We start from the raw sequence: 17,470 nt of genomic DNA, 5'->3' as shown, positions 1-17,470 counted from the left end.
GCAGGTCCCATTTCTAAGGTTCTATGATAGTTGAAGGAAGATCCCTAAGGCTAGATCCTAAATCCTAAGAGAAAGACTAGACCTCGCTAAAAATGAGGTCAACAGGAGGTCGAAATGAACTAAAGGAAATATTATAAAAAAGAGAGTGAGAGCTTCAAGAGACTGCAGGTGCTGAATTTTTAAAGCCTAAAATCAAGTATTATCTCAAGGTAGATCAGCAGACAGCAATTTGTGAGTGCAGCAATATTGAAAATGTCTAACGAGTATGCATCAATTTTGAGTAAATATGTTGAGCTGAAAATAAAGAAGGTATTTGAAATGAAAAGCATAATGCTCCTATTTTCTTACAATGATTGTTGTCATCTGCATTTAATACTTCACCCAAGAAATAGTGAAACCCTTAATTGAATTCAATCAATCCATTCTTTAAGGATATGTGCCCAACTTATTTGAATGGTGCCTATAAAGTAGCTTAAAATAATGCTAGAGATTATATTTCCCCTATTTTTTTGACTCAATGTAACACCTACCAATGTATCTGCATATGAGACAAAATTGGAGTTTCAGTGCAGTAATGACAGATATGCCCATTTGAGAGGTAATTATCAATTATTTAACAATATGAATATATTGTTTATTCAATCACGCTTAATTTTTATGTTATTGTAGATTCTCAACGAACTCAAGAAAATAGTGAAAAATAAAGCACGTCCCAAAGCATCAATCTGTGTTAACATATTTAACTCAGAATACTACTGATTTCTATTTCTAAAACTTAAAGCAAAATTACACACATTGATAATATCAATGGTGTAGGTATTTTTCGAATATTGTCATTTATTTCAACTTTCCTTAACTTTGGGAGGGAAATTCTGTCAGAAATTCGCCAATATGACTTTCCTTTTCTTCGTTGGATGCATTTTCAACCAAAAAATTACCAACGGAATATTATACGTTGGTAATCCTCTGGAAATTGAATTTTCCATTAAAAACCATTTTCCTGTGAAAAAATCTGTTGGGAATCTGTACATTACCTATAGTGAATAAGCTAAACTCTTTACATTTACAAATAAAAATAACAAAAATAAACTTTAATCGAATCAAGGACACTTAATTTATTTATGGCTTGATTGATTAATTATTTCTTACTTTAAGAATCTCTGAAAAAGTATCAACAACTAAAAAACTAAAACAAATACACATAATAAAATTACGCGTAAAAAGAAAAAAGTGTATACCTTCTTCTCATCAGCATTCTCGCTTGTTTCCATGAGCAAAATTGTACCCATGCAAGATGGGCAAAATCCTTTTTTCCCTCTAACACATGTAAATTCTGCTTCATTCACACATGCTTTACATAAAGAATACGTGCAGGTATAGCACATGTAGCCTGCAGGTTTCTGACATTTGCTGCATATATGCCACCCTGGGACAGAATATAAAAATAATGTTAAACAAGGTACCATTCTGCATAAAAAAAAAAATTGTAAGAAAAATCCATCAGAAAACAGAAGTGAAATCTAGGATACAAATGCAACAAAGCACAATCGAAAACTAAGGTGGTATCATATGAAGGAACATAGAACTACAGAAAATATGCATCTAACATGGCATCTCCCTTCAAAGCCCGTACTTAGAGAGTCAACAATACAGGTTGGTGAGATTATAATTTTAATGGGAGGAAAAGGTGCACCGTTAGCAGGGCACAAACCGAAACAATTAAGAAAATTGAAAGTCTTACACAGTTAAAATTTCATAAACATGTAATGCCTATGTCCCTACTCAAACCTGCTATCTCCATGCCCTTACTACGCTTCCCGTGTGATAATAACAAGGGAATGGTCAAATGGTCTCTAGACTATTGATGAAGGTTATTTAAGCCATAGATTATTTGAAGTGTCCAATTTGATCGATGAACTCCTCAAATATTATGCAAAATAGCCCCACAGATAGAATTATTATCAAATATGACAAAAAAATTTCACGCGAAGTTAAGGAATGAGATGGAAAATGAGGCTAATTTGCATAAAATAAAGCTTTTCATAAATCTCGGTTTGCAACAAAAAACCATATTTTCCAACATGTAAATTTCTTGTAAAATTAAACAATGTATCTAATCGTAAAAGTACTTTGGAGAATATTTAGGAAATCAAGGGCTTTAAACTGGAGTAAATAATTTGGGACTAAAATAGCCCCATATAAATAAACGAACCTAATCCTAATTGCATTAACTAAGAAAGTATGGCAAGAAAAATTATTAATAGAAGATTTTTTATAGCTAAACTGAAATCTACAATTGAGGCTTAAAGCAAAAGTTATTACAACAAATAAAAAATAAGATGCACTTTCTATTAGATGCAGAATAAGTAATAATGGAGGCATCGTAACTTTCAAGGTCAATGAAAAAATTTGCATGGCTGGTAACAGCATATTTTTGCAATCATTGAGAGTGCTTGAACTTTCAAATAGAATAAAAGCAAAACCCTTATCACATTGTAAAAAGGAATTGCGAATTTAATTGATCATTGCATTGTTTTATAAAAGATAATCGAGTGTAAGATCATTTAAAAGATTATATTCAAGGACGTTTATAGTATTTAATTGCAACATTTACTAATCATTTTGCTATGTGATGGAACTTTTCCCCAAAACTTTAAAGATTATGTTAGTGGATGCCTTTACAAAGTCAACTACAAGAAGATCTTCTAACTCTCAAGTAAAGTGTTAATCAACAAAAAATCAAATCAAGGTCATTGAAAGGCAGACAAACTGATCACGACAAACTCACAACCCTAAAATGTTAATGGTTAAACCTGAAATTTAAAGGGAAATCATAGAGAAATAGTAAATCCAAATCTAACCTTCTCAATTCCTAGCAAATTTTTTCACAAGGAACATAATAAGATCACATGAACAATAATATTTGAGAATTTTAGTCCCAAATTAGCAAAAAAAAAATGGAGTAGATAATTGTATTTTAACAACAACAACAACAACAACAACAAAGCCTTAATCCCACTACGTGGGGTCGGCTACATGAATCCTTTCCATTGCGTCCTATTTAGTGTTAAATTTTCATTTAGTTCTAGTAAATTAAGATTATTTTTTATACAATAAGCCCAAGTCTTCCTAGATCTACCCTCTACCTTTCTTAACACAAGTCGAATCTAAAACATCTACTCTCCTAATCGGATCATTAGCTAATTGTATTTTAACGAGAAGTAAAAATAGATAAGTTACAACATCTGAATCTAGCCCACTCCTTCAAAAAATGAATCCATAATTGTTGGTTGAAAACCTACATGTTATCATTAAAATGGTTGAAGTTTCCAAGATAATGTGGCTTGGTTATTAATCCATTACAAAAGAACATAAAAATATAGACAAGCAATTGCAATTACAACTCAGACAAATAATTACCATATAGTTACCATTTATAAAATACAATGCATCCCCAAACCTCAACTAACTCACCGGATTTTATTTTTAGAGAATTCTACTTAGCCTGCCGTCACATTAACCATTGCTTTTTCGGAACATAACTATTAACTTATCATTAGAGGACCAAAACATATAGATGACGCCCACAATTCGCTCCCACCCAAAATACATGCAGCTAACAGCATTCCTCACTAGAAAATTGATTGAGCTTTTCATTCCAGCATTTGCTTTACATTATATTAAGAACAAATGTAAAATTTAGATCTCACTAGAAAATTGATTGAGTTTTTCATTCCAGCATTTGCTTTACATTATATTAAGAGAGCTTCTGCTAGAAAACATATAAAATTTCAGAATATAAAGATCACAGAAATTAATGAGATCGCAGTGAAAGGAAGAAAAGCAGATGAAACTGATTGTCAGTGTGCATCCGCACTAGCAGAAACTGCAAGTGTTTCACAACCACCCTCAAAAAAAATGAATGAAAGTCATCCAATCCAAGCTTGCTTGATAATTTCTAAAACCTGTTCCTAATAATCCTTCCATAAAAATGTCAGCAAATTGTTCACATGTGGTTACAAGAAGATTACAGATTAAACCATTATCATGCTTCCCCTTCATAAAGTATCTATAAACTTCAATATACTCTAGACGGTAGAGTTGCATGGGATTACATGTAATATGATAGTTAATTCATCATCATAATAAAACCTCATAGGACATTTTCATTCAACCTTTAAATATTTCAAGATAATTTTTAACCATAACAATTAGCATAATCCTAGCGCCATACATCTAAATTTGACTTCTACTCTAAATTTAATTATAACATTTTGTTTTTACTTCTCAAAATATTGAGATTGACTCATAAAAATATGTAATATCCAAAAATTGACCTCATGTCAACAATAGAACCCACATAATCCACATCTATATATGCCATAAGAGTCAAATCCTCCTTCATTTTGAATAAAATTCCTTTGCTACAAATTCCCTTCAAATATTATAGAATTCTATATATTGCCTTAAGATGTGATTAATTATATTGTGCATGAAATGACTTGCAATACTAATAGCACATGCAATATCAATCTAGTATGTGAAAAAATGCAAGTCTTCCCACCAATCCTTAATAGGATATTTTTCTATTCTTGCGTCTTCTGGAGCATCCAAACATGAGGCCGTCGATAAGTTTGAATCCTAACTTACCAGTTTCTTTCAGCAGGTCACTTTTTAAATTACCATATGAAAATTTCATATCAAGAGCATACAACTACAATGCCATGAAATTTATTTAACTTATCTAATTCTCTGACTTAATTCCTTAAGCTATTTTTTTCTTTTAAATTTTAATTTATTTCAAGTCATCACATGTCATCATAATGTTGGCAACATAACTAGTACAGACTTCCCCGAATCCCTATGTTTAACAAATAATGTATTATCTCATTGACTTTATTTATTCTCCATGTTGAGCATAACGAACCTTTCGAACCATACGCCTAGGGATTGCTAAGCCCATGCAACACCTTTCAGCACACATACCGTTTCTTTTATATTTGAGCCAAATCTCAGTCGAATCTTCACATAACATACTCTTACGTAGCTAATAAGATGTTTTCACATTGAATTGTTATTTCTTTTAGTCCCTGCTGGCTACTAAAGATAAGAGAACAATAATTATGTTTATTTTAGCAGCTGAAATAAAATTTTCAAAATAATCAATCATAAATGTTTAAGTGTAGCCTTTAGGTGACTAGTCTGACTCTACATATTTCTAATGAACCATTGGATTTACATGTTACAATAAAGCCTCATCTACATCACATTGGTTTCTTTCCCTTCTTTTATGGCATCATTTCAGTACATGTTATTTAAAGCTAGAGAGATTGATTTGAGGACAGAGTAGTATGCAAGCTAATAAGAAATAATTGGCAAACATGAGAAAGATTTTTGTATGATAAAAACAAGTATAGGGGATATTTAATATAAATTTTTATACCTTCATTAGTAGGCTTAGTGATTTCCTAAATAAATATAGGGATTGGGGTTGATTTGACTAATTGATCTTGTATAGATTAAGATGTTCATTGATTGAGTAAACCTGTAATAATTGAGTAGAAAGTGACCAAAGTATAGGCTCAATTCAGTTAAGAGTGGTTGGTTATGGGATAAAGTTGTTTGTTGGGTTGAGGAGTGAGAAAAGACAAACTAGAAGAAAAAAATCATTTGTGAATGATATTTCTTCCTTATGGTAAGTAAAAATAAAATAGTATACTTCATTGAAAGTGGCATTAATAGACACATACGCCATTTCTAAAGAGGGGTGGTAATATGTATACCCTTCTGCGGGAAAGAATAGCTAAATGACAACATTTATTTACTCAACGATCAAGTATTTCTCTGTTTCGAAAAAACATGCAAACAAAGACAATCTTCCAAACATTTTAGGAATAAGAATACTTAAGATATTGAAGTATGAAAGAATTTGTTTATGACTTGGGTGCCAAAAGAACTTTGTGGATAACTGGTTAATAATGTGAGTGCCTGTTAGAACAACTATCCTTAATATCATTGTCAGTCATTTAAAAAAAATAGTGCACTTACATTATTGCAATATTGCTTGTTGGTTGGATCCACAACCACTGTCATTGCCACTCTTCACCTTTTTTTTATATTCACCCCTATTTTCCTATCCCCATCGGTTATTGTGATATATTTCAACTCATTTAGATGACACTTCATATCACAAGTTATAGTTGTTATGTTATCAATTTTTTTTGTCTCCAATAAAAATTTGCAATGTTTTTTGAGGTTTCAAACCAACAAATATTTAGTCGCTAATAAGAAAAATATATAGGACAACACACCATTGTTTAAAATTACATAATTTGAGGCTCACCTAAGGTTGAGATGCATGCAAAGCACCTTAAGGCTTATGCCTCACAATGAGAGAAAGGGGCATGCGCCTCAATTGTTTGGGATGAGCAAAGAGACATGCCTTAAGGGGAATGTAATGAGATGTACACCTCAATTTCATAATTTGTGTGAAACTGAGAGGTGATAAAAATCTTCAAGTTATTAATGATGTATCTTGAATGATGAATGGCTTTCGGAGGATAAAATTAAAATTTCAACATTATATTTCAATGGAAAGTTCTCCCTGATATTTTCTTGTGAAGGAATGAACAAAAATAACAAAAGTCAATCAAGTAAAATAAGTTAGCATAGAACTTTATATAATAGAAATCATAAAAGGTCAATAATAGCATTATTTTATATAATATTCTTAATATGTTTTATTGATTAGGGAAAACTAAAAATTGAGAAAAAAAGAATGCAGTTTCAAAGGTTGCTGATACAAGTGAGAAGAGAGAAAAAAATAATAATAACTAGGAGTTGATTCTATTGAAAACCTTCTAAGTGATGGAAGTGCGACAGACTCTTAAATTAAAAGTCTTGAGACAACTACGTTATTTTAGGACATCTTAACTATATAATTTAGCTTCTTAATTATGTTTACTTATTCATCTTAACTACCTTGCTCGTTATTGAGTGATTGTGATTGATGTTACTGTGACACAATTGGATTAATCACATATGCTTTAATGGGTAAATTTTGAGCTCAAATTATTGAGCCCTAAAAAGGACTACTCAAATTCTTTATTGGGAATATTTTTAATAGATTTAATAATTTAATTTCAAGTTGAAATGCCTTGCCTAAAAAAAAATGCTTTAATATCCAATTGCACAATTTTAAACCTTGCAACACTATCCATTCTCTTCATGATGTTTGGTACATTGCATTGATTCATTTTGCATGATTGATTCTAACAAAAATTATCATAGATTAGCTTAGATCAAACAGCAATCGGTCTTTAACTTAAATTACTCTAAATTTTACAATTTACCATAAAGGGTTTAGTTCAGGCTAAACAGCTCCAAAAGCATAATTTTTGGAAAAATCCATGCCAAAATTCAACTTTCCTACTCATACATTTTTAAAAATTAAAACAAAATTTAATATACTTTTCTAAATTTTGTGTGAGTTGAAATCCAAAGTTGTTCAACACTTTGGTATTCCAAGCTAGCTTGAGTTCAAATATTGCACTGCAAGGTAGGTGAGTTTTCCTTATTAGAAGATGAATGCAAAAGGTCAACATCCCTCGACTTCTATCGCAATATATAGTAAATTTCTAAGTGTTTATCCATATGCATTATAATCTTAAAAATTTTCACCATTGCATTGATTATGAATATATGTTATCTTTCTATCTTGACAATTAATAGTGAAGCTAATACACGATTTTGTTTGTTAATATCAGTATCTATGGAATTGGATAGCTTCAACATTCAAGTCATCATCATGCTTGCTTTTAGCACATCTGGCATTCATTTTCTTACAACTTTTGAGTCCTGCCAATGGATCACACACATAAAAATTCATAGTACATTTAATTTTATACAATATTCTTGAGATATCATATGTATGGATGGTTATTATTATTTTCTTGATGAATGGGATTATTGGTGCCCTCATGATTTATATAACTCTAAATAGTATGGCCTGCAGCTTGATATTTAAAATGATGATGCTCATGAGTGATCATTGAACTCCATTAGTTTACGAAAAACCTTCATTAAAATTCATGGTTTACAGGTAACTAACATTTTACTACATGATATTGATAATTTATGTACATACATAAATTATATAAAGTAAAATTCTAAGCGTTCATCTATATGCATTATAACCTTAACAATTTTTGCCTTTAAATTGATTATGAAAATATGTTATCTTCCTATGTTGAAGATTAATGGTGAAGCTAATGAATGATTTTGTTTGTTAATATCAATATCTATGGAATTGGATAGCTTCAACATTCAAGTCATCATCATGCTTGCTTTTAGCACATTTGGCATTCATTTTCTTATAACTTTTGGCTCCTGCCGATGGATCACACGCAAAAATTCATAGCACATTTATTTTTATATAATATTCTTGAGATCTCATATGCATAGATAGCTATTGTTGTTGCCTTGATGAATATGATTATTGCTGCCCTCACGATTTATATAACTCTAAATAGTATGTCCTGCAGCTTGATATTTAAAATGATGACTTTCATGAGTGGTCATTAAACTCCATCAGTTTATGAAAAAAACTTCATTTAAAAACATGGTTTATAGGTAACTAACATTTTACTGCATGATATTGATAATTTATTACATAAATAGAGCATCACTTACGTTCATGTGCACACACATATGTACATATATGATACAATAATGTGGGTTCTCATTATTCAATTTTTTGCATGCATTTGTTATCGTTGTTAGTAAATTGCTTATAATCACGGTGAAATATTGTTTATTGATATTTGATGATTTCTAGCTACAACCAAACTTTGTTGAACATGATTTATTAACTTGATTCGGAGTTATTGAATGCATGCATTCCTTGAGAATATGCCATTTTATTGACCATGCCGTGTTCCTTTCCATTTATGCTTCAATGCATAGGTGTTACCTGAGAGATTTTTTCTTGCAGAACTACCTCCAATTTCTTTTGCTATTTTAATATAATAGTAACGCATTCTTGAGGAGCAAGATTTACTCGCTCCTATTTCTTTTAAGGTTTAAGAAGCTTCGGTATGCATCCCATGAATCAATATTTTAGTGATATAATATCTCACTCCATGGGTAGGTATTATTTTTATATGGTGATTAAGTTTAATTATTTAGGAACATGGAACTTTCATATGGAAAATGAGTGTAAAAAATATAGAGTTTTCTATTTATCTATTAACTTCGCTGTTCAATACAGTTGCTTAATTATATTGGTAAATAAATGTTTATTACGGAGGGGTTATTTACTAGGAATTAGTCATAAATTGAAAACTCTGCCAATTCCACCAAGATAAAGCCGAAATATTTTTCAGCCCTATGACACAGTTTTATATTATAACTAATACAGCAATCTACTGATGACAGTTAATAAAACTGGAAAAACTTGATAAATGTAAGAAAACCACATTTCATTAACCATTATAATTGATACATAAAGCAAACAGCTGGTGATAGAAAGAGAAAGACCTAACCATTTAGAACATACCACAACTCCACTGACCCTTTGACTGGAAATAGGATTCTTCACGATTGACACAGGAAGGATGATATACCTTTGGGCAACCCCTATGAAGAAACAAAGAGAGAGAACCATTAAGCAGTCTGCAATTAAGTAAGAAAAAATAAAACTGAAGAACATGCAAAAAGAATGTAAAATCACCTCCTGTCACAAACTACCAAGTCACCACCATCAAAACATATAAAGCAAACTTCCTCCTCCACCTTTTTTCGAGAAGGAAACCTAGTGCCCTGCACCTTGGAGGATGCACGACTCCGCTTTCGCCTCCTTGCACCTCGTCTTCTCACATCAATTGTTACAGCGAACTCATTTTCAGAAATAACAACTCCATCTCCAGAACCAGCGGCATCAACACCCTCTCCAGCAGACTCAACTGCTTCTTCAGTAACCTCGTCCCAAGCAGCCTTAACCTGATCTCCAGCCATCACAATCTCATGTCCAGCAACCTCGTCACAGACAACCTCATAAACAGGGTCGGGATCAAACTCTCCCTTCACGAACCCATCATAAGGTTCAGCTCCACCTTGTGCAGGCCCCAAGGAAGCTTCCATGTATTCCTGCGGCGGCGGTGTAGCGGGTTCAGGGACTAAAGCTTCCCCTCCCTCCAAAAGTATTGGGCCATTGTGTTCAACACACACGAAAGATTTCTCAGAAGCCAGCACTTCATCTTCCTCCGCATGAGAGACTCTGTGGGGCTCTGCGGCAGCCTGCACGGCCTCACAAAAAGGAGCTTGCTCGTCTTCCAAAGATGACGGCGAATGCATGTCAGCTCTCGGGGTGGCAGTCTCTAAAAAAACTTCCTGACCCTCCGAGGGCTGCGTTGCATGGAATCGTAAGTCGACCAACGGTGATCTCACTGACGTCTCCTCCCGCGGAGAAATGCTGACGGCCTCAAACTCTGTCTCTGCAGGATCAGATAGATACTTCTCATCTGTCGTTTGTTCCGTCCCTGGAGGGGTGCGTGCATTTGTAACATTCTCTGCTTTCGGGTCTTCCATGAATTGGAGGAAAACGAAAGGATTCTGATGAGTAAAGCTTCGTGAAAACCCTAGACTACTTCGATTTCCAAAAGATAGACGGGCACTTGCCCAAAAATGAAACCAAAAAAATGGCATGCATATATTATTATTTCATTAATTTACTATTTATATTCTGTGAAATAACCTTTTCATATGCATCATTTTATGAAGAGCAAGTGTAATAACCATACAAAATAATTAATCAGTTAAAATATATTTTTTCCCCTAATTGATAGTGTTGATTCGAAAGGGATTCACCGTCTAGATGGTGTCATCTTTAGGAGAAATTATTCGATACAGAGAATGGACGCAGTGGAAATATATTTTTTTCCCCTAATTGATAGTGTTGATTCGGAAGGGATTCACCGTCTAGATGGTGTCGTCTTTAGGAGGAGAAATTATTCGATACAGAGAATGGACGCAGTGCTGCGTGCAACAGTCAATAGAACAATGTCAATTGAGCAATAATGGCCCCACCAATAAAAAATGCAATAAAAAAATAAATTTAATGTGCGCGCCCCGCCGACCCGGCTCGTGCCAATAGCCATTGAATAACCAATCGGTCCCGCAGTTATAACTCCCACTAAAAATTTTATATCGATCGAATAACTTCGCGGCACCGATCGAGTAACCACCACCTGAAAGAGCCAATAACATTCTGATAATCACTCAATACCACACTCGTAACCACTCCTCGCTCACGACGCAGTACCACCCCAATAATCGCCCCGTAACGTTCGCGTGACCTCCGCAAATACTATCCTTGAAATGAGGAGTAACTCAACATTTTTAATATTATCATTAGTAATGTGATCAACAAAGTTTCTCGCATTAACTCTTCTGCACAACTGCATAAAAGAAATAGGAACTATTAATAAGTTATTTGTATGTAAAGGCATTTTAAAACATGTCAACCTTAATACTTATCCAATTGAGTGGAGACACATATAAGTAGGATTTGTATAATTGGGGTGTTTTGCACCTCTTATTTTCCATTAACATAGCAAAAGAATCCAATTGTTCATTTTCTAACCAACTGTTAGTCAATTCTTCGAAATAGCATCGAATCAATGAAATTTGACACATATTAATAAAAATATCTCCACTGTATTTGAAATATGTAATCAGTGTCGCAGATATATAAAAAAATAATGCAATGCTCAAAAAAATAAGATGCATTAATAAATCTGTGAATTTGCTACAGCAAAGATCAATTGTTTCCCACATGTAATAACCAGTAGTATTGGACAGACCTATAAGATCAGCAACTATCAGCATTTAAGCCAATATTTGATTTCGGAGAACAAGTAATAGAAGTAAACATTATATACCTTATCAAGGTAGTCATCAGTCACAAGTTGTATGTCTGATTCGTGTGGATCTTTTTCTTTTTGTACGTCTTCAACCTCTTCTATATAAGTTTTTGGGTCAGAAATAATGTCAACATTTATATATTGTTACGGAAAGGGTTCTTCCTTTTTTTCCACATCTTCAACTTCCTCTTTATTAAATGGTGTTTCTTGAACTTGTTTTGCATCTTTAATATGTACAGTTGGTGGCTCAAAAAAAAATGTTAGCAGTTGCAGGTTGCTGTGAAACAGACTCTTCGTATATAATTACATCTTCAACATGTTACTTATTAGATGTTAGTTGTTGATTTTGTTGTGGACTAGGCTCATCATCTTCCACCTTATTTACCTCTTCAATCACCTTCTCTATTATTGTTTTCCTTTTCTTCCGCTCAAAAACAATAAATTGGGAATTGATTTGTCTCTTTCTTCTATTTCCTCTAGCCTTAATCCTCTGAATTAAATTGGCTTGTGGGGATTCTTTTATTTATGTATTCGCAAAATCCCCATGTGGTTGTTTTTATGGTTTTTCGAATTTACTGACTTGAAACTTTAATCATGTCACTATGTTATTTAAATTAGTCAAATGAGTATTAATAGAGCCTTGAAAGTTCAAAAGAAATTGATATTTCTTCCAACCCTTAATGACCATGCGCATGTGTATTAATATGTACATGTGTTGGTTGAGGGTTGATATTATAAGAAACTATAGGAGCAACTTCAAAGGAAAAGGGTGAATGTAGACTGAAGTGGGTTTCCTACTATGGGAGATGTTTTACAGAACTACATGGTTCTTCAATTGGAGGGGCAAGTAAATTGTGTTCGTCGTCTTTTAATTCAAGAAAATAATCATAAACCTAAAAAAAATTACAGACAAACAAGGTCAATTACAACATCACATGAGATTAAAAAGACTTTTAGGGATTATGAAATAAATGACTTACCTAGGAAGGGTTGAGCCTCTTAAAGGCTAGTTCAATCTGTAATGAGTTCTAGCTCACATTTACTGGCCACCTCAGCATGTAAAGTCTAGCCTCTGGAATAGTAGGGAGGACCAAAGACGTGTGCTCATAGAACCAGAGTTGTGTAAAACATGAAAAAATAGTTAATCGCCACATCAAGATTTATGAAATAAACTTATAGGAGTTAGGTGCAAAACACATACCATTAGAAGAAATACAAAACCATTGATGCATCTCAATGATTGCTCTTTCTGTATTTTAATGGCACAGACGATCAATTGCTCGGTGAGAAAGTGACATACTATAGCTGATCAATTATGCAAAGAGAAAACATGTACATCCTCACAAAGTGAATACAACCCTTTGGACACACTAAAATTACTTGAAAGAAAAAATTCAATTTGTCAACAAAAACTTAAGAGATAGTGTTACAAAGCGATCAGAAGACTTCCCTGCTAAAACATTTTCTATGTCATTCTTTATTTGTCCCGCATCCACGCTACATGACGGAGCTTTATTCTTGCATGTTGGTGACCCTCTGTTGGGCATGCCTATTAGTAATGCAACTTGGTCTTGATCAAAACTTAGCTCTTTCCAACCCAAATTGAATACCTTTCGATCAATATTCCAACAGTTTAATATAAGCATTGTCATAATATGATCTTGAGGGTACAGAGGGAGTTCAAAAAATTGAACCAAATTCATTGCTTCCAATCTATTCCTTGTCTTCTCTTGAATGATTGGTCAGACCTTATCAAGAACTCCTCTCACTGCAGATGGACAATTATCTGCAATTAATGAATTTTGTGCTAAAAAACCTACATAAATACATAAACAAACTTTCAAACAAAATAAAAATTTAAAAAATAAATTATATGAAATGAAAATAATTTCAACAAAATATTTAGTTACTTTGATTGATTAAATTTAATGTGGTCACTTAACTACTACATATTAGAGGTTAAAGGATTTGTCATAAGACATTTTTGTATATGAATGAACAATTTTTTGAAAATTTTAAATTGTTAATTATATATAAGACTTCATTGAATTGAACAAAATTAAATTTACTTCATTTATAATTCTTTTGCTTTTAAATTTATTATGCAACCATGTTGTTTTTTTAAAGCAGTATGCAAATCATGTTAGCAGACATAAATGCAACTATGATGGTAGATATGCTTTACTCCTAAATATTATTTTGTCACAAAACTTCTACACTCTAAAGTTTATCACATATACTCATAGGACTCTCATGATACAGAACTTCTAAACCCTAAAGTTTATCACCCTAAAGTTTATCACATACAAAAAGAATCTAAAAACCAGAAAAAAGCCTTCTGACTTCAAAATGGAAGATTAGTAAATTCATTTGCATTAGGACATTTACAAATGTCAACTGATTCATTATCAACAAGTTGAATCTGAATATTACCTTGAAACGATTTGCTGCCTGTTAACGAAATCATTGTCTTCCTTCTTCGACTCCTTTTTCATATGACCTGCGCCATTTTCTTCGCATCTTTGAACTCCGGCATCTTCGCGACTTCCAACTCTGGTTTCTTCACCTCTTCTAATCTCGGCTTCGTAGTCTCCACGATGTCATTCCCTTTCATTTGAATCTTGCTTCGAAAACGCATTGTAAAATCCAAGCGTGTGTCAACGTTTTAGCGGAAATCCCAGCTCATTGGCACGCGAAAGGGAAACCTAAAACTTTTTTTCAAAAATGATTTCTCACATTTTGTCTTTTACAATTTACCATGATTATTGGAGTGAGACGTGTGGGTTTAATTACAAATATTGCGGAGGTCATGCGAAAGTTATAGGGAGGTTATTGGGGCGGTACCGCAACCTGATCGAGGAACATTCATGGGGGCGTTATTGCATGATTATAAGATGGTTATTGGAGATTTCAAATCATGTGGTGGTTATATGAAGGTTATTAGGGTGGTAGTGAGGGGCGACCGATTACAGGTACGTCTTTGCGTGATTATAGGATAGTTATTGTCCCTTGGAGGACGACACGCGGGCGTTACGGGGTGGTTATTGGAAATTTATTGTTTTTGATGCTAGATATAATATATTACTCATGGGATAACTGCTAGTGCATGAGAAATCACAAAGGGCCTTGTTTACTATAACTGCTAGTGTATGAGAACTGTTTGGTTATATATAACTCACTTGCTAGTGTATGGGAATTGATTTGTCTCTTTCTTCTATTTCCTTCTATTTTATGAAAGACTCGCTCAAAAACAATAAGCTAGGTTATATATAACTCACTTGCAATGATTAAGGTTAGAAAAATGATTGAATTAAATAAAGAGATAAAGGTTTATGTATTTATTTATATATGTTATTTAATTAAAATTTATCAAGTAATTGTTAAATTTCATGAGTTGGAATCAAAATTTAGATTTGAAAGAGCGATTTATATAAAAAAGATAGTATGTGAAAAAATAATTTATTTATTTAGTTATATTTAAGTTAATTATTTTTAAAAATATCTTATTTATACACTTTCCTGAAGGATATGTGATAATCCAATATTTTTTCTTCTCCTTTTCTGGAACAATATATCGTGATGATCTGAGAACTTCTGTTATAATATAGTTCTCAATTTTTTCAATCCTTTTAAGTATGTAATATAAACTAATATGACAAAGTTTCTTATTTTCTTTACTAGGAGGCTTGTATTTGATAGAAGGAGGAGGTGAGTAGGCTATGCTATGCAAATATTCCTCTTCTTGTGTAGCAAAAAAGTGAATGAAATATGCTTCCACTCAAGATAGGAGAGGTTTCAAATAGGCCAGATCTATTTTCATCGCCATCACTCTCAGTAAATTCTTTTTCCTTATTAGCTCGGACATCTTTCATATGAATCCTTATATTCTTATTTCGTTGTTCATTTTTAGTTAGCACAAGAGTAGTCGTCAAAGACGAGCCAACTTCAAATACTTATGAAACATTACATATTTGACCCAATACTTGAATTGATTTTTAATTCGTCTCTTCAACAAGCTCACGAATTTCAAGGACTTTAATGAGTTATGGAATTTTTATTTTGTTATAAAGGTTTTGAATCTCGAGAATCACAATGACAACTATAGTCACAATTGGGGTATTTCTGACAATTCTCTTTTTCAAGGGCAGGAAATCCTATTCAGACTGAAGATTGAATTCTGTCAAGAGTTCATTCTCATTAACAACTTAGGGGTTTACCATGGAAATTGTGAGATCACCACAAGTCAACTTGAAGTGAGTAAAACCAATTTCAAACTTGATAACAAATCCTCCATTGAGATGAATTAGATTGAGTACTATGTTTCTTACATTTTTAAAGGAGAAAATCAGTTTAGGGGATGACATTTTCCTATAGTGAGAATATAAGGAAGGATGTTAATATAGTCTACACTTTGAATATCTGATTTCAATGAATTTAAGAATGAACTTGTTCAAAAGAGGACTCAATCAAAGCATTGAATCCAACCAAAGGAGTCCTAAATCATACTCACTAAATATGGTTTAAATGAGCAGTGTAAGGACTCGAAGTGTGAAAAGTAGACCCCCCTACAACATTAAAAACATAAAAGGTTAGAATTTTTAATGAAGACAAATAAGTCACCAATGAAATTAAGGACCCTAAGTATCCACGACTCTTATCATTCAAATGCTGTAGGCTCCTCTGGGTGGGCATCTTGAGACACCAGGGAGGCCCAGACAACTATATGGTTGACTTTGCCCATAGTCAAGCCATGGGTTGCGACGACTGGTTGAGAATTCTTTGGGGCCATCCCGAAAATACTCACATCTGGGTGGGGGTCTATCCTCCCTCTTTTAACTGTAACCTTCCTGCACCATTAACCTTCATGGTGCTCCTTAACTTTGTTCTCTGGTGAACATTACATAGACCATGATATTATCTGGATATCAATTTGAGATTTTAAAACCTCGTCAATCGCAGGCTTGTATACGATAGAAGGACAACCGATGAAGGAAGAAGAGCGCAAAGCACATAAACCTAGAAGGTCTCTTATCACCTTATTTATAACAATCAATGGCTCAGAATTCAAGGGAGTATTGATCATTAGGGCCGGTTAATAATGATAACCAATCAATTATTGCAATTAACTCTTTTTTTCTTATCATAACAAATCCTCATAAGATACAAATATGAGAACTGAAATATGTACAATAAGAAGACATTTGATCGAATCTTTCATAAAATGAATGCTTTAAAGCACGACACACGTCAGAAGGTCGACCTTGTGGAAAGAATGCTTGGTCATCTAAAGTAGCACAATCACACACACATAATCTAAAGTTGATCGATCAGAGGCTAGTTGATTGAAGGCCGACTAACCAGAACCCGATCGATCAAAGATTAGCCAACCAAATGCTAAGCGACTAAAGACTGAACCATCAGAGACAAGTTGATCATAGGCCAACCAAACAAAAATAGACTGATCAGAGATCAACTGAGCTGGAGTTGACCAACCAAAAACTGAGTTATTAGGAATTTATCTTAAACATTGCCCTAATCAGGATAAGGGC

General features: G+C 33.2%; 1 protein-coding gene across 1 annotated transcript in view; it reads right to left on the bottom strand.

Annotated features, from left to right (window-relative positions):
* LOC110018627 (zinc finger CCCH domain-containing protein 19-like) overlaps positions 1 to 10,693 on the bottom strand; it is a 32,890-nt gene extending 22,197 nt beyond the window's left edge. The window contains exons 1-3 of the mRNA XM_020715989.1: positions 9,731 to 10,693; positions 9,557 to 9,636; positions 1,239 to 1,426 (exon numbers count right to left, since the gene is read on the bottom strand). Coding sequence (XP_020571648.1) covers positions 1,239 to 1,426; positions 9,557 to 9,636; positions 9,731 to 10,587 — 1,125 coding nt within the window. The 5' untranslated portion in view covers positions 10,588 to 10,693. The remainder of the gene's footprint in view (positions 1 to 1,238; positions 1,427 to 9,556; positions 9,637 to 9,730) is intronic.
* Between the last annotated feature and the right edge of the window lie 6,777 nt (positions 10,694 to 17,470).

The sequence above is a fragment of the Phalaenopsis equestris genome, unplaced genomic scaffold (assembly GCF_001263595.1).
Source record: "Phalaenopsis equestris unplaced genomic scaffold, ASM126359v1 Scaffold000028, whole genome shotgun sequence".
In the NCBI taxonomy this organism is placed as follows: Eukaryota; Viridiplantae; Streptophyta; class Magnoliopsida; order Asparagales; family Orchidaceae; genus Phalaenopsis; species Phalaenopsis equestris.
Note: the sequence above shows the minus strand (reverse complement) of the source record. Positions and strands in the feature narration are given on the sequence as shown.